The sequence below is a fragment of the Penicillium chrysogenum genome (assembly GCF_028827035.1).
Source record: "Penicillium chrysogenum strain IBT 35668 chromosome Unknown utg000001l_segment0_segment0, whole genome shotgun sequence".
NCBI lineage: Eukaryota > Fungi > Ascomycota > Eurotiomycetes > Eurotiales > Aspergillaceae > Penicillium > Penicillium chrysogenum.
Window position 1 is genome coordinate 9,100,630 of NW_026622749.1, and position 17,785 is coordinate 9,118,414.

General features: G+C 47.8%; 3 protein-coding genes across 3 annotated transcripts; 1 reads left to right on the plus strand and 2 right to left on the minus strand.

Moving 5' to 3' along the window:
• Positions 1 to 1,767: 1,767 nt before the first annotated feature.
• Positions 1,768 to 2,256, plus strand: N7489_003565 (uncharacterized protein; the record flags this gene model as incomplete). The annotated part of the gene is made up of 1 exon (XM_056709320.1): positions 1,768 to 2,256. One exon carries the CDS (start codon positions 1,768 to 1,770, stop codon positions 2,254 to 2,256), a length of 489 nt encoding a protein of 162 aa, XP_056573622.1.
• A 395-nt stretch (positions 2,257 to 2,651) lies between these two features.
• N7489_003566 (uncharacterized protein) lies at positions 2,652 to 3,056 on the minus strand (the record flags this gene model as incomplete). Its single annotated transcript, XM_056709321.1, has 1 exon — positions 2,652 to 3,056. One exon carries the CDS (start codon positions 3,054 to 3,056, stop codon positions 2,652 to 2,654), a length of 405 nt encoding a protein of 134 aa, XP_056573623.1.
• An 807-nt stretch (positions 3,057 to 3,863) lies between these two features.
• Positions 3,864 to 5,177, minus strand: N7489_003567 (uncharacterized protein; the record flags this gene model as incomplete). The annotated part of the gene is made up of 1 exon (XM_056709322.1): positions 3,864 to 5,177. One exon carries the CDS (start codon positions 5,175 to 5,177, stop codon positions 3,864 to 3,866), a length of 1,314 nt encoding a protein of 437 aa, XP_056573624.1.
• Positions 5,178 to 17,785: the final 12,608 nt, after the last annotated feature.

A 17,785-nucleotide genomic window follows, 5' to 3' on the forward strand; every position in this document is an offset into this window, starting at 1 on the left:
CAACTCATTTTATGGCATCGCCGAACGACCACGAGAGTCATTTCGTTAGCAAACCTCGCAGAAATCAGGCGGTTGTCAGTTCTGGTTGAAAAAAACAAAAAGGATGCCCCGCCAGTTCGCCTGCCGCTTTTCTGAATCTGGATACCAGACAAGCATTCTCTTGGCGAGATCCAGAAACCCTTCCTTCTCCTCTCCCTCAATGAAGGGAACACGTGTCGCGTAGTTTCCGGTCGGGGATCAGACCTTCGCAAAGGGTTGACCTAACTAAAATGGTTCGTTAGTCTGGGAATACTTGGATAGAAAAACGCAGGCTTCGGAACCAAACCAAACAACCTTCCGTCCAAAAGGGTCAAGACAAAATTTATTGATAGCATACAGCTTCGTGTGTGTCCAAAATGGTTTGTTCCCGCTCGCTTGTTCATGTCGACAGCTCAGCAACGCGGAGAGGAAGAGGCATCAAGGACTCTATCAGATGTGGTTATTGGGTCTTACGCTCCTTGAATTTTGAGTCTTGCGTTAGTCAGGCATACCAACGTCTGATCTGATGAACCAAATCGACTGGAGACTGGAAGAAAGGGTCGAGGCAGCCGACGTGGTACCCACTAGCGACTCATCGAAGCGAATTGTAGTCATGTGGAATATAGAGAGCATGCGACCGTTAGTTGTTGGGGGGCGGGCGGGGGGGAGTTGAGAAGACAAGACATTTGCTCGCTTCGCATTCTAGGCACGGAAGTCTGAGGGTGTCTTCCTGTGGTGAGATCCGAGTTAGCAAGCGTTGGTCCAGTTGGACGAGATATTGGACTTACGATGAAGCATTTCCCGAGTGTAAACAACGAGAAGATCAGGTTGATTTTCAGTCAACTTGATTCTTCGTATAGATAATTCGGGATTAATTCCGATGGTGCGGCTTGGTTCCTGATCTGCACCAGCCTCATATCACAACACTTGGTCTTGCCTGACTCGGCAGGAATAGGTCACTCGCGACAGGTGTTTTCGCGATTGGCGGTGGGCTGCTCCTACAATGGCGTAGAGATGTCAGTGATGTTTGTGTCCGGGGCACAGACTTCGCAGAAAATCAAAAACCGGCGCAGCAGGAGGCGCGATATTCCCCTCACCTCATCGTGGAGAACGAACGTCTGGAGCTTATGCGTCCTGTTTCTGGCCAGCGACCTTGGTTTGCAGTATCCCACATAGGACATGCTGCATAATTTGAAGTGACAGGGTAAAAATCGGTGTGTTAACCATGATCCTGCGCGGAGCACTAACGGAGTGCCGGTTCGGCCTCACTTTGGTGCGCTGTCAACGATTTCCAGTCCATCGTCAGCTTGTCGATCGACGATAAATGCATGATTCACGAGTTCTGAAAAGGCGCGGGAAAGGGCTCCATGACTGGTGTGTATTGGACAGAATTCACAGACCTGGTTGCTTCGCATCGTCTTTGCAGTCAGTCTAGTCGCGGAAAGGGTCCAGACAACTTTTGAACTTATGAATAGTGTTGAGATAGATACCTTGTTGTTGCACTTTTATTGTTTTCCGTGCTGTAAATTTTACAACATCTACTTTTGGGATTTCTGGGCTTTTCAACGAATGTGGAAAAAGTGTTGTGATTGGGATATTATATCCCTTGGACCTTTCACCAGTAAGCCACTAAAAATGAGGCACATTCACCAACCGGCAGATGTATATACATGCTATAGTGGAAATACTTAAATTCGGCCGGTTCCATGGGCTCACAGGAGTTGTTGCTGTCCTAGCAAAAGAACAAGAATGGTTTGCTATATTCAAGTGTATGGCAGACAGCATGGAATTACTACGGAAACTGCATACCAACATATTCAACTTCTAGAGCAGGCTATCAATCACAAATTTGAGGAAAGTGCTCATTGGCACGGGAAATGCTATCACCAGGATCGCGTACGACCCCACCCATCCTGGCTCCGAAGGGATCTTGTCTATGCATGTGCAGGGGAGAAGGGGAACAACCGCCTGAACGAGGTGTGGTACAACACATGGATTTTCCGCATCAATCTCAAGATTGACGGCGATTTGGATGAACGGACCGCACGCACGCTGCTAGGGTTACACATGAAGGTGGAAAGGATCCATTTTACAGAAAGGAGTCCCAATGAAACTACGAAGCGTATGCGTGAATTGAGAGACGAGATCCCATGGTTAGCGGATGGGTCGGTAGAGATGAGAAACACGGGGGATTGTCGATTCTTCGGAAGACGATTTGAGATTGGAAGGGATATCTGATGGACGAAAACAGGAAAGGCGGAAGGAAATGCTACACGTCCGGGAAAAAATGATTGTTCATCACGTCACAATGTTGGATCCCATGCCACGTGATGTATAGAGATTTATAGGAGCGTCTGCCCAACAGGCAGACACTCCGCTAGGCAGCAGGCAGATGAGCTGCTGCAATTGCAAATAGCTGTATCCTGTATTCTTCTATTTTTCTACTAATAACCTCAATTCACGGCCTCAACTCAACGAGCGGTCAGGTGAATTGCACATACACAGTAAGAAATAGATACATAAAATATATACTAAAGAGCGAAACTTTCCACCAAGGTTAGAAAAATATCAACTAAGCAATGCGCATGTAATTGGGTGACGATGTCAGCGAAGGTGCTGTGCGCACGTATCACCTATGCGAGTCCCTCCTGCCTGCTTTTGACAACTTCCTTCTTCTTCTTGTAGTTTGCATCGTTGCCATTGATAATCCTTTTCCCCTCCAAGTCATCCAGAAGATCAAGGACGTAGTCTTGACAGTTATACCCCGGGTATTCATTGTGGATCGGCGCCTGTCTCGCTGCCTCTTTGATTGAGGTAACCTTGGCAATAGGCACATCGCACAGGTAAATCAGCTCGGAAAGTGTTGCTGATTTACGGGCATCGGAAGCTCTCATTTCGAAGCGGTAATTGGTCGACGAACCCATGATGTGGAGGACTGTCTGTTCCGCATCCGTGGGTCCGTTAACAAAGAGGCTCCAGTGTTTGTAGACACCTCCGTCATTGTAGATAGCGACATGGATTCCTGCCGTCGAAGACATTTGTAAAGTGTGGACGGCTACCGTAAGAACTTTGGGACGTGGTGGATGGGTCTTCGAGCGTAAGAATTGTAGGATACGGTACCGACTGTTGGAGAGCAACAGAAAATGCAGCAACAGTATAAGCACAGAGCCGGGAGGCAAGGCTGTATTTGGTAAAAGTAAGAAAAGGCCTTGGCTAAGAGCGATCCGGTGCCCTGTTCAGACTTAATTGAAGCAGACGGAATGAAATGGTTCTGAGATTAGGGAGAACGATGGTTGTACTTATAGAATACACTGGAGTTAGATACTACTATACATTTGAAAATTCACGATACCGCTTGGCAAATGTCAAGCAGAGCAACTAGCCATCCATACATGTATCATGTTAGAACACTGTCGTCCAATCAATTAGCGCTAAGTGTCTGTAAGTGATACCAATGTGCATGAGATAGGCATCGAATCTCTAAATTTAGGTCGAAGGAAGGGTTTCCTAGCTGCTGAAACCAAAGAGCGTCACGCTATTTTCATAACCATGTAAGCGCTCGCCATGTGTGACTTGAACGCACTGACCTGTTCGTAAATAGAGACGGATCGGCATCCCACAGCGAATCGCACCAAACTCGAGAGGGACCTGCATTGATTAGCGCCGGCCTCGACCTCCATCCCACCAATACAAGATTCCCATTCCCTCCGACCACCATAGCGCCTGAAGCTGGTTATCTATTGGAAGTTTCAAAAATGCGGAATTAGAGGGATAAATAGGGGTTAGACAATTCTAGCTAATAATTGATCTCTAGCAGCTGGAATCTACCTTGGTCAAGGTTTAAGCTATGTGGACCGGACATGGATCCCCCAAAGTCGGTCAACAAGCCAACGTATAGAGAATTTAGAAGGCGAGATGCTCTCTGGTAAGTAGAGAAACCAGTCGTCTTCATCCACTAGACTCAGGGTGCGCGTTAGGGTAGTACACTCATAGTACGCCGGATAAAAGCCGCTGTCCTCCCAATCAATGATCCCAGTGACAATATAATGACCATTGATACTCCGGTCCTTTGTCACCATGATATTGTCAACCCTAACATCACCATGGGTGAACACCAATCTATGTGCCATATCAGGACTATCATGGTGTAGGAGGGAGCGAAGGAGTGTGACGTATGTGTTGCTGCCATGGTGACGGGCCGAAAATTGCAGGTTGCTAAACTCCATGGCTGTAGTGATACCTTTGAACAAGGCACATTCGTCAACGCGAAGCTCTTTAGCCCCTTCTCCGCGAACCCCGCCGAGCGCCTTTCCCTCGTCCTGTTGAAGAGACCTCAATCGACAGAAAATGTCTTCTAGCTGTTGTTGGATCGATAACTTTCCCTCATGTGACAGAACAGACCATGCTTGAGCCAGCGTTGTGCCCGGAATATAGGACATGAAAATAACCCGAAAAGGACCGAACGCGATCAAGCCGTAGGGTCTCGGAGCAGGTATATCGGGCGCCCGCTCAGCAAGGAATTCCATGCTCGTGTATTCGGTGTAATCCCTATTCCCCAAGATGACTTTGGCAACAATGTCGTCGTTGCACTTAACAACAACGCCTCTAACAGGGTTTTCCCACAACTTGGGCGAATCCCAAAGAAGTTGTTTCAAAGGCACAACCAATGCTTTCCCATTGTCACTTGACCCGACTTCTAAAGCATCTTCTGAAAATTGCGCCAGCAGAGCGACCACCTCCTTAGACAATGGAAAGATGACCGTGGCAGTCTCGGCAAGATCAAGTCGTGTGCGGAACTCGGGGGCTTGTACCTCGGGAGCATCTTTCTCGACCAGTGGCAATACCTTCGGTCCAGTCGCCATAGTAATCTTTCGATTATAATTTGTCGGGAATTTGGACAGCACGTTGACCTCGGGTTCGTCCCTGAGTGTATCACGGAGCTCATGCAAGGTTCGGAGATTGATTTCCGCAGGATAAGATAGCTGACGATATTGGGAATTCCGATGTTCAAGACGATATGAGTCGGAGAACATTGACATCAGGTCAGCCTCTGGATTCCTTTCCAGTTCTGCCTGAAACGCAAGGATAAGATCTCTGTTCCATTGTGCTGCGTCCGCGTTGGAGAGGGAAAGAGCTTCTGGGTGAGGAGTATCACCCATAGTTGGTGTCGTTGATTGAGACAAGCCAGTAAGCCTAAAGATATTCTCTTGAATAACTTGAGTGTGGCCAAGAGAGGCGAGCTCTAGGGACAGATAGGGTGGAGCCGCGTGAAGGTGGGACTCGCCTAGGCTGCAATAAGCTGATGGCGCGCAGGCGTGCTTCACGTGACCATTATTGTCTTACCCACCCCACACGTAGGTTAAGCTCCTGGGAGTGAAGAGTGGGTTTACCAGGAATTTGCAACTCTTTAACGTATTGAGGAAAGATGCCAGGAAGAGCGCGGACTAGATATATACCGAAGTATTGGTCTACCTGTGAATGTTGTCGAGTTACAGATAATCAAGCAAAGACTCAGTATACAAAACGCAAACACAAGTAAACAATGTATGACTGAGGACGGAGAACTAAACTAGGTACATGAACGCGTATTCTTATATATCCCTGAGTTCACCCCTTGTGATGAGTAGATAGTAGAGTGGTAAAATCTCCTTGGCAGATTCTACTGTTCGACCATCTACCCTTCTACAACCTGTATGGTCACGTGGTCATGTAGCTCCCTAAAGGGGTAGGTAACCTTAGATGAAGGTGACATCCGGTACAGTGAAGTACATATGGCTATAAATTCCCCTAGCTTGCCCTCATTCTGTGTAATAAGAGATGAATAAATAACTGCTCGGCGTCCAGCTTTCCATCCCTCCCAGCCCACATTAAATCGCTGCTTTACACACTTCCATATTCTCCCTGTTGTGATATGAGGCTGGTACAGATCAGGAAGCAAGCCGCTCCGTCGGAATTAGCTCCGAAGTGCCTATACAGACGACCAAGTTGATTTCCAATCAACTTGGCTCATTGTTGTATATATAGGCTCATGTATCCCTCTGAAATAACAAGTCAATTAATACCTCTGAACTACAACAGGTTATGAGCCCGGAATCAAAATCTCGGGTGCCGTTTCTACTCATCCGAGAATCATCTTGATCATCTTGCTTATATATCTACCCCGCTTTCACTATCCACACGATGTCTGCTCTGGTCCATGACTCGCCCGACCGAGCCGTCACGGCCATCGAGCCTTTAACGGGAAGTGATAACTTCGCGACCTAGAAACGTCTCATGACCTCCTACCTGAAAGCCAGGCAGGTCTGGGATGTAGTGTCGGGCGACCTTTAGCGTCCCGACTATCTATTCAAGTACGCCAAACCTATTACGGCGGATATCCACCCCTTGGTGGAGCCCCACCTTAATGGGGCGGTGAGGCAGCGAGCCATTGAAGCGCGCCTCGAAGTAGAGGTCCAGGCATTCGAGCGCCATCGTGAATGGTCGCGTTGTGAAGCCGAGGCCTACCACACCATTTTCCGCTACCTATCCCCCCACATTAGCATTTATGTCGCGGGACTGGAGACGTCCCGTGACCTCTAGAATGAACTTGAAGAACGATACCGGCGAATGGAACTCGCCACTTTCTGCGAACTGTTTGCTTAACTCCGCGAGACAACCGGCGAGCGCTGCGGCAGTGCGCGCGAATTCGTCGATCGTGTACGGCTGCTTATATATCGATTAAATACTATCGCGCCCGGATCGATTAGCGATCGGGCACACATCGCGATCTTACTAACGTAGATCGGACCGGAGTATATCCTAGTTGTGGATACGATCTAGAATGATAAGGATCCGGTTAACCCGACTACGATCGGAAATCGGCTTTCTAACGCCGAATAGACGGTCCGACGAAAGGAGTCTCCCGCGCCCCCGTAGGGAGTCCTAGGACCGTCAATCAATATAGTATAGAGAAATCCCAAAAAGTGTACCTACTATAAGAAGCGCGGCTATATAGTCGCGGAGTGCTAGAAGAAATAGCGCGAAAAACACCCGCCTAGGGACCATGCCCTAAAGGCTAAACGGAGTGATTCCGGCTCACTAAGAAACAATATATAAAATATACCGTTAAGCTAGAGAGAAGATCGGTAGGGCCCGCCGGCTTCTAAGAGACCGAGGATCAATATCGTGAGGGCGAGGGTGACGACCCTTTATACCCACGCACCGCAACCCCGGTGGATCCTAGACTCGGCCGCCACTAGCTATATCTGCTAGGACCGGAGCTGCTTTAGTAGTCTACGGCCCTACCGCGAGATATTAGACACGGCGGGTGATCTAGTAGAAGCCGAAGGGATTAGTACGGTAAAGCTCACGCTCCGGGGGAAGTTTAACTAACCCCTAGTGTTAAAGAATATATACTTCGCGCTACGCGTCGGGATAAACCTAATTAGCGTGCCGAAGTTATTATAAGACCGCTACTCGGTAGTAGCGCACCCGTAGAACGTCTTTATATAGCGCCGAGGACGGATAGTGGGGACCGCCTACCACGCGGAGGAGGATCTATTAATCCTACGGTGCTATATAAGTAGAAGATCTCGAGAGCGAGTCTAACTGGCGAGGGCGCCGGCGACTTGTGGCTATATAGATTCCCTAGAACCGTAGGCGGTGGCTATAGACGTCGACGACCCTTAGGAGTTAAGTGATATAGAATGCGTAACGTTAACCTCTAAACTCGGTAGTAAAGCTGTGATACTCGAAGAAGATGCGTGTAAAGGAGTGGATCAGGCCTCCGAAGCGTTATAGCACGCTCGGATAGGATATCTGAACCGGGGAGACTTAAGGGTGGTCCTCCGGCAGACCGGCACTCCGTACTAACCGCTAACGTAGGCGCAGCTACTGGCAACGCCGCAGTGCCTAGCGTGTATGTCGGGTAAGCAGCATCAGAAGAGGAACTCCCGTGCAAGACGGCCACGTCTGCATTCAACGAGAATCTTTGAAATGATCCATTCGGACATCATGGAGATGCCGATCGCCAAAGATGGCTCCAGGTACGTGATCACCTTTACTGACGATTATTCTCGTGGCTCGTGGGCATATGCCATGAGATAGAAACATGAAGCGCTCCAGAAGTTCCGACAATTCGAGGCCTGGATGCACCGACAGTTCGGCGCCCGGATCAAGAGGTTCCTCACCGACAACGGGAGAGAATACTTGCCGATCGGAACACACCTCGAGTCCCAAGGAGTCGAGTTTGACACCTCGCCGCCATACTGCAAAGGGCAGAATGGACTGGCCGAACGCACGAATCGCACTATCCTGGAGCGGATCAACACGCTCCTGTCCGATGCGAGACTTCCCCCTTCCTGGTGGACCGAGATTTTAGAAACGGTAGTCTATCTGAAGCTGGGCGCTCCAGCATCGATATTACAGAAGAAGACACCGTGTGAAATTTTATATGGGAAGCCGCCCTCGCTGCTGCATCTGCGACGGATTGGCTCCCGCGCATGGGTGTTGATCCCGAAAGAGCATCGAGCAAAACTCGGACCCAGGTCATCCGAGTGCCGATTGCTAGTTTATTGTGAACCGAACCAGTACAAGCTGTATGAAGTCCATTCCGGAAAGACCGTCTTTTCCTGTGATGTCGAGTTCGATGAGAGGACCCCAGTGGCGCCACTCATCGAGGGGGAAACAGGCAACGACCTCCCGGACAACACTCCTCCATCAGCTGTCTTTCCATCAATGCCAAGTTCAACCAGCGGACTGCCAACACCTCCTGCATCGCCATTACCTCCGTCGAATGAGCGAGAGGAAACGGCATCTGATCGTGAAGAGGAGACACCTCCATTGGCCAACCCAAGCCAACAAGAAACCGACTTGACATTGGATCTTGGGTATTCGATCTATGGTCGCAGACGAAGACCGTCACGGCGTCTCCTGGAATCACTAGGCAAGGTGTACTCGGCAGGCACATTGAATACCACACCGGCCAAACAAGTCGACCCGGTGACCTTTCACGAAGTCGTGTCAGGCCCAGACCAGCTGGAGATCTGGTAAAGACGACTCCGCCAACCTTTACGACGGGCCTTCTTGAGAATATATCCACTCAAGTGGTACTTTGGTTGACTTGGAATTGCAGCACGCATACACCTAACCCATTCCCCCGAAAGCAATCACATGAGCGCTGATTACAAGTAGAGTTTCAGTGAAGGTATAGGAGATGGTCAAAGAGGTACCACAGCCGGATGGCTCTGGGTGGTGTTTTTACAGACATCAAACCCACCTTCACAGTGAATCTGTCCAAACAGTGGTGTGCCACATGTCGTCCAGAGCGCGTTGTGTCTAACAAATAATTGATGCTCAAGGACAGTCGACGTAGGGGACGCAGAGAACTCGGCCATTTCCTGTCAAGAGCTGCTTGCACGCGATATGTTATAAGACGATTTTAGTGAGAAAATGATACACGCCCTCGGCTTGACTGACCTGCCGCTGCGGTGATATTCAAGGTAGATGGCCTTTGCAAATGTTGCTCGGGCTTGGATAGAAAAAAGCGTGCGTAGGCATCAAGTCTACCTAACATATGTCCAAAGACACCACAACTTTTGTGACAGTGCCCTTGATGCAGCGTCGTGTATGTTCGATTGGTTCGTTTTCGCTCGTTCGTTTCCACCCGCTCGAGTATGTCGTACGGCTCGGCGATCACGTAGAACGGTATCGGTCGGTGATTCGTAGCTCGTGGCTCTTTGGTTGGCTCGGCTGTGACTCGGGACCAGACCGTCTCCTCTCTCAGTTCGTAGCTGATATGGCGGGGCCTTTGCCTCACCTTCTCCTTGCACACAGACTTGAACTAACAATCTGGCTGTCTGCGAAGGTATGGCTCACCTGCCATGAAGCAAGACAAAGCCACCAGCATTCCTCGGGACGTTTGAAGTTCCAGGACTGAAAAGGACGCGAGATGCCGACCGAGAACAGTGAGGATCGCCCATTGGACGCCAGGAATTCGATCCGCGAGGAGGCTATTCTTTCACAGTGTTCGAACGCCAAGACACACTGTGGTATAAGCCCGTTGTGCCTTGGACTTCGTATCGGGTAGACACATCAGCACATAACTGATGCACGGAGTCGACTGAGAGAAGGGCCGAGACGATCTGAACCTTACATGACTCGTCATCGATGCTCTTGTCTGCTCGGGTCCTCTATACCGATGCGATCGCATGCTGTCTATCACTTCCACATGACTTGTTCGCTTCACATTCTTCTCGAGTATGAGGGAATTTGAGGGACCTCCTGTTGTACGATCCGAGTCAGCTAGGCTTACTACTTGGACGAGTTGTTATGATTTGCCTGTTCATAATGTTCGCAGAATGTTCGCTTGAGACGAGACGATCAATTAGCTCCGTGGTCATATCTTACCGACGAGATCACTTACAATTGTTTTTATCAATGCAGTCACCATCCATGCCATGTTGACATGATGTTGTCTCCAGTTCGTCGCACTCTCCGGCTGTCACTTCGAAGAAGCCGCGCTGGGTGCACCGGGCAACTTCTGAGAGCCAAAGGCGCGTGACGAACCACCTGCGACAGGAAATTGTACAGTCGTCATAGGGCTAGGACCTCGCGACGCGGACGGCCAGAGGTTCATACACTCCGCCGTTTAGTGCGAAGGCGGTGAGGTCGAGGGCGGAAGACGCGATAGAGCACGCGTCGTAGTGACTGACGCCTTGGTCTTGTCTGGATCCGACGGTAAAAGGACTCCCCACAAGGATGTTTCACGGGTGGCGATGGGCTGCTCCTATGTACAATGGCATGAATCTAGTAATGGTATTCGTGTTCTAGGGCACAAGAATTGGCGCAAATAACTGATATAGCGCAGCAGCGGGGGCGATAAATCACTCACATTATCAGGAAATGGACCTCTCAAGCTTCTATGCAGCGAAGCACGCAATCGGATATTCGCACCTTTATTTGGCCGCTCGTTTGGTTCATATACCTCACCTGCGGTATGCTACGTAGTTTGGACCGACGGGGCCAGGAATAGTGTGTAAGCCATGGCTTTGCGCGGAGCACTGACTGGGATGCTTAATCCTCAACGGTCACTGTCGTGCATTAGCTTGTAGATCGGAGAGACACCTTAGGACTCACCTGTTCTGGTGGAACAGGGACGAAGAGACAGCAAAGAGCCGTGATCCTTGCGCTCGTGCATTCTAGTCGAATGTCCTCGGTTTTATTGAAATCGCATCGTTTTCCTGATCAGTAGAATTCAGACAGGCCAGGCTAAGATTAACATACCTGCGACGGGGATATTCGCGCTTTGTCTTGGGAATACACATAAAGGCTGTACAGTAGGTCAGCTCAGTCGGCTGGGGCGGAGAGACATCAGACATCTTATATAGACGTTTGGACCAGTCAGCCTAAGTCATGTCTCTCCGATCGGCTGGCTGGTTGCAAAGTGGATTTGGTGAGAAACATATCTTCCACAGGCACCTTCTGACTTGCTAGTCCATGTTATATTCCATAAATGTCAGTGCAGTACAAATTTCAATACTGGGTCAAAGGTAAGAATTTATCAAGTGCCTCAGGCACAAGGCCTGCTTGACTCTGCGTGGTCAAGTGAATAAATCGTAGTAGAGCAAATCGCCGGGGTAGAGGACATATATATAGAATCCTCGGCTTCTGACACTCACAAGCTCGAGAGAAAGCGTTGAAGGACATTTATCGTTATTGAGGGCTGTTGAGACCCATGTCTTCTTTTTACCGCAACTATTTGCAGCGACATTCTTGATGCCTTTAGGTGCTTAGTAAGAGAGACGAGTAAGAGTGGTGTTGAGAAAAAGTGATGCTAAGCCGGTCAAGAAACGTTGGCTGACAATTGAATCTATCACGGCTCTCTAAAATTGAGACACTAAGTGCTATTCAATCCATAATAACAGGCTCATATTTCTTATTCTGATACCTCATCTGTGAGCGACTCAATGTCAAATCACCGAAAAATGCCTAAAATTTCATCCCTAGAAATCACGGACTTTTTTTCCTAGCCTCGCTTTAGTGTTATATTAGTTATATTGATCTGTAGGTCTATCCGTCTAGACTACGGAAAGCGAAGTCACAGTACCTATCACCTATCAGGGATATACATGAAGCATATAGGATGCTTAGAGAAATGATCTACGGGACGCAAATGGTGCATATGGGTTCCCCTGAACGCGAGGAAGCCTGTTCCTTTTGCTTCCTCGCACTACGTCTTATATCTAGAGTCAACTATAGTTGTTCTTAATATTGATTATTCATCTTTCAACACTATCCACCTCTATGTATACGTGAGACCCTCACAGAATCAATAGGTTAACTCTAGGAAACTTAAAAGCATTTCTAGGAGCTGCCTATCCCCTAGGAAATACAATTTAGCTCCCGGGGCTTTTACCAATTTCTAGGAAAATGAAGATCTACCCCTGGGATCTTTGCTCTACGTTCCTAACTGAATATAGACTAGCTCTAGGAACACATTAGTTAGATCTAGGACCTGTTACCCTCCTAGGACCCTACTTCTGGATCTTAGAGTCAATATTTTGCCTTCTGAGGTCGCGGAAAGCGCTCATAAGACACCTTCGCCAGAGATACGCACAAATATGAGATATTGGACCACCCCCCAGAAGGCTCGGCTATAGCCCCAGGAACCGCTTATGATTCTAGGAATTGATAACGCTGTCAACAGGAACATGACTTTGGCTCCTCGAAGTGGACGTAAAAGGCCCCAGAAGCTACGTCGGGTTTCCTGAGGTCTATTTGACCCCTAGAAGCTGCTTATATGCTCCCAGAAGAGCCTATTTACTCCGACTTTCTATAGTGCATAAAATTCACACTCTCAAGTACTCGATTGGTTATGCCCGTACTAGACCGTACTGTAACGACCACGTTCCGACACCATTGACTAGTGCCTAAATCAGGAACCAGACCCACCCAGAGGGGCGAGCTGATCTGCCCTCAGACTTAAGTTATCATCTGAATGGGTCTTTTTAGACTGCTTTCTTTCCCTTCTGATCCTTGTAATTCCTCTTCTTTGATAATGTTGAATGATCATTTTTCTGCGGTGTAATTAAACGATGTAAGCGATTGATTCCACTGCTTTTATTTTGCCAAGGAGGCTGGTTTTGACATGAAATTGGCACAGTAGATCGAGCCTCCAGTCACGCCAGGAGCTCATCCAGACCAAATGTGATTTTTTGGTCAGGGAGTGTGTATCTCATCAGCACCCGTCCTGGCGCAACGAACACTCTAGTGCGACGTGGATCACCGTATGGTTACCAAAGTCTCGACCACACCTCGCTGACTCGCGACTGTTAATATTGATGCGACCCAAGTCTACGCCCAAATCGATTTATCCGGAGCGAGTCTGTATCGGGATTGGTGCCGTTGCTTCGCACAAGCCCGGCCAGTATTACTTCTTATGTTTGTACATGAATACGTAAGATTGGATTTGCTGGGACCGAAAGATCAACATACACTTTCTAGATTATTGTTGGGTGAGGCTGTCAATGGCCAGTCAATTTGTCACCCTCAATTTATATCACGGCTCGCGAGACCTCCTGTCGTGTGGTCTCGAAAGGGAATTCATTTACTGAAGCCGCAAGTGAAAGGTTGTGCCTCTCTGGAGGAGAATATCTGGATTGTCCTAGTAACAAGTCTCAAAATCAGCACTAAACGCGGTGGTGTTCAAGATCCCCATTGTAGCAACTAATGATTATTCCAGCATACCTCCTCGGCTGTCTAAACAGCTGTGGGGTATCTAATTAGCTACCCAGTACTGCTCCTCAAAGCGAGCAATAATTGTGGGTATAAGGTCCCGACAACAAGCACGTATTGACACGGGCGGAACTCCAGGCCGCGAAAATGCAATTCCTATAGAAAATATCCTGTGGGTTTAGCTCAAGGTTTTTGAAACGACAGCGGCTGCTAAACTTACAAGTAAGAGAGGGCAACCGTTGATGTATCATATTGCTGTCTGCGTGAAATTTCTGCGTTAGCCGCCGAGAGCGTGACTATCGAATGGGATGTCGAACTTATATGCAACAACAAGTTTCAGCCCGCCAATATGCATACCGCCCCAGATATTCTGAACGACTAGTGGATCTTGTAATAAGGTCGGGATTGAGCCATTAAGAGGGATGAGATTATCTTCTCGCAGTATTACAGCAGTGCCTATCTCTGCATGTCTGACCCTTGTTAGCCGACATCACTGAAGCTGTGTGGGGCTCTCACAGTGGTTCTCCTCTCGGCGAAAGTTCCTGCCAATCAATGAAAAATACACATTTCAGGTTGGCCATCAACCGATGGCAATGAGGATTCACGTTAACAATTCGTCTGACTGACGTTGGACGGTATAACTGCAAGGTGGATGAAGGGGCATCACACAGGGATGCTTCGCGACCCGGATTATACATTGACGTTCCCTTTCGACCCTCTGTGACGAAAGAAATCTGCTCATGGCCTGAGAGAATTAGCAACGCCATCTGCGGATGAAGATGATGCGATAGCAATGGCTTCATTGCAATCGACTTGCTATCATTTCTGAATAAAAGTGTTGATGGCTACCTGCTAGGGTTGCATTGCTTCGATATCATCTTTGAAAGACAACTGCATGACCTTCTCTGATCATGAAAGACCCCAAGGACCTTGGCCAGATGGCTTCGGTGCAACGATGTGTTGCTGTCTGGGTACCATATCCTTTGTGCTGCTTCATCTAGCACATTCGCTGTCGCCACTCCGAGCAGCGCGTCGCAAAGTAGACTTTCTAATAATTTGACCTTCGCTTCTCCTAATTAGCCGAGAAATCTATATAGAGGTGGTGGTCCCTGCCTTTTTCAACAGCTCTCGTGGTTTGGCGAAAGATATGGCCTCTGGCCACCAGGTTGGCTTTGTGTCCACTGAATAATCGATCTTTGGTTCAATAATATCAATCCAAACATTCAGTAGGTCCTCGCATACATAGTATGGGAGTTTTGCTAGCCACTCTCCGTAGGGTACGTTGTGAGCATGTATTAAAGAATGCTCGTCAGGGAATATAGCGGGCGAGACCTCGACGAAAGAAACAGAGAGGGAAGCACTCCCATAGCGAAAATCCCCGGTATATTGGGTGACTTGAAGGTCCATCTAGGGCGCAGCAATTAGTTTACGTCAGGCTGGCAGGTGTATTGAGGACGCTGAAATACTTATATTGTCGCAGTTTAGCGGAAAGTCACACTTTTTCGTTCAAGTAACCCAAAAACCAAGCGAGGATTGAGGTCCGTTGATGTAGGGCGCTTTGGCCCGCGCCTAGGCAATTATTTTAGCAAGTATTATTGGCATAGCCAAAGTTAAATGGCAACCCCTTTTGGATTACTGAGTAAGCAAACTGTCTGACCTAGTGTCAAGAATACAGGATGATACTGTCTTTTTAGCCTGTAAACATGTGACTTAGCCACTACGCATTTCGTTTACTAACTGTGTCTGACCAGATTGATAGTTCAGACAATTGTTGTAGTTAGTTCGTTCGAAAATTGTACTGAATTTTACCAGTACGTTCGCCATACACCGGATTTCTGTTACCTAGAGTTAAATACTAGTGACAGGACATTAACTTTATTGTTAGAGGGGGATTGCTAAGTGAATGTTGACAACGGTGGATAGCTATACCACCATTCTAGGTTGCGTGGTAAGTACCCCTGCTTTTGTGATCTGTGCATGCCGCAAAATTCAACCCAAATTCTGAACTCCACATTAGTAGCTCTTGCAACCTCCTAGGCAGCACCAAAATGTAAAACACTTCCAATAAGCTTACTGATTACCTGCCGGACGAGAAACTCTAATCGATAAAGGCTTGAACTGTATGCCCGAGAGGTGGTTTAGACGATCTCTATTCGGGTACCCTATGCTCCTGCATCGTCCCACTTGGTGTAGCTCGACTTAGTTTTTGATTCAATAGCGTTATGTCGGCTGAGACATAATAAGTTAGTTAACTAGTCAAGTAGTCAACTAGGTCTTGAACTTATCGCTTTAGTCTGATGGAAGACAAGGCCCACCCGGCAAATCTCGACCCGAAATTTGCCGAAAGATATATATTCCTTTCTGGAGATGCCATGTCCGAAAATCCTTCTATGTTACATATATTATTTTTTGAGATGCCCATTATCTCCTCTCCGGGAAAAGCAAAACAAGCTCTACTCTATTGGACCACGCTTAAACACTTCCAGAACTGCGGTTTGAAAACTTTTCGATATCTTTATATGACCAGCATCGATGAAAATGGGTATTAGTTGGTCATCATGGTCTACCCACCACCTCAAGTCTTCCTCAGAGCGTGTAGGGATGCGAGGCTATATTGTTTATCGCATCAACTACATCTCTCAGCCAATCACTGAATTGTCTCGATTGGTTAATCCACTGAACTCCAACAACAAAACCCAATCGTTCTCTGCTTTCGGCCCAAAGAGATAAATCAGAGCTCGTGAAATCGCCGCGGTATTTGGAGGCCTCGGCCAAACGAGGACCGGTTATTATTGCTAATCCAGCACACTTCGAACAGGGGTCAATACGCTCAATTTACGCCCACTACATGTCTCGGGTAGCATCACAAAAAGAATTGGAGTCTATCACCATATGTTGGGAATGTGTGCTATTTGATGAAAAATCACAGCAGGCACTTCTGTGTGCTCCGCTGCCGGACACGGTAGAAAAGTTGGAGGCGGGCGAGAAGGGAGCGTTCAATTCGCAACATGTAAAAGGAGTCCTAGCGTGCTCAAATCCTGATGGCAACGAGTATGATTCTTTTATGGGCGGGGAAATATTGGATTGGAAGGACATTGATTTGATCGCCCCTGAGAAAGGAGCAACAGCATCGTCGGAACCGAAGATGAACATGACGATTTTCTAGGAGAATCCATCTAATGATTTCTAATGATTGCCCTGGGGTTAAAATGTATGATTGTGGTGAGAAAACTCGGGGGATGAACCATGTCCCATTTGAGAGTATGTGCACCCCGAGTCCTTGAAGACTTCGCCTTCGCTGCATAATACAAAGCTACAATGAGACTTCTAATCTAATATGATAATTGCTTAGAACAGAAAATCCCAGCATAAGTTACTTGGATGCGTTTAGACAGAAAATCTAGCGAAGTGGGTAGGACAGCTTCATTTTGACAATAAAGGTTGGACTGTTACCAAATTTCTACCTAGGCCAACACTTCTGAATGTTATCTTTTACTGTGACCAATTTTTTTTTTTTTTTTTTTTTTTTTTTTGATCAAATCAAACTAGGTCAATATTACCTCTGTTCATTCCCTATCTCTTGATTTGAGCGTGTGGAGACCCTTGGTACAAAACGAGGTCAACGAACGACCAGTATGAATCGGTTCATTTCGCGAGATGAGAAAATTATTGACCGGGCGTGCATGTGAGGTCCCTACATCAAGCTATACGTACCCTGTAGATGTGTGATCCTGGCGATGAGTCTAACAATGCGAATACTAGTGTTGATAGGTTGCGCTAGAGAGCTCCACGTCTGCGCGAACTTCACTGGGCAACAGACCTAGCGTGACATGGAGAGTCTTTGGGTTTTCTTCCGATGCACAAACCCTTGCTGTATATAGACTGAGACTTCGGCCCCAATTGCGTTTGGCGATTTCTCCAGTTCTGGTGAACTATTCCTACCCAACTGAGATCCTATCTCCTACCTGCATCTCATTAGTGTTTTTTTCAAAGCACACCCTCAAACGGACTTGGCCAAGTCGGTGCTTAGAGTACAATTCGAGAAATTCATTAG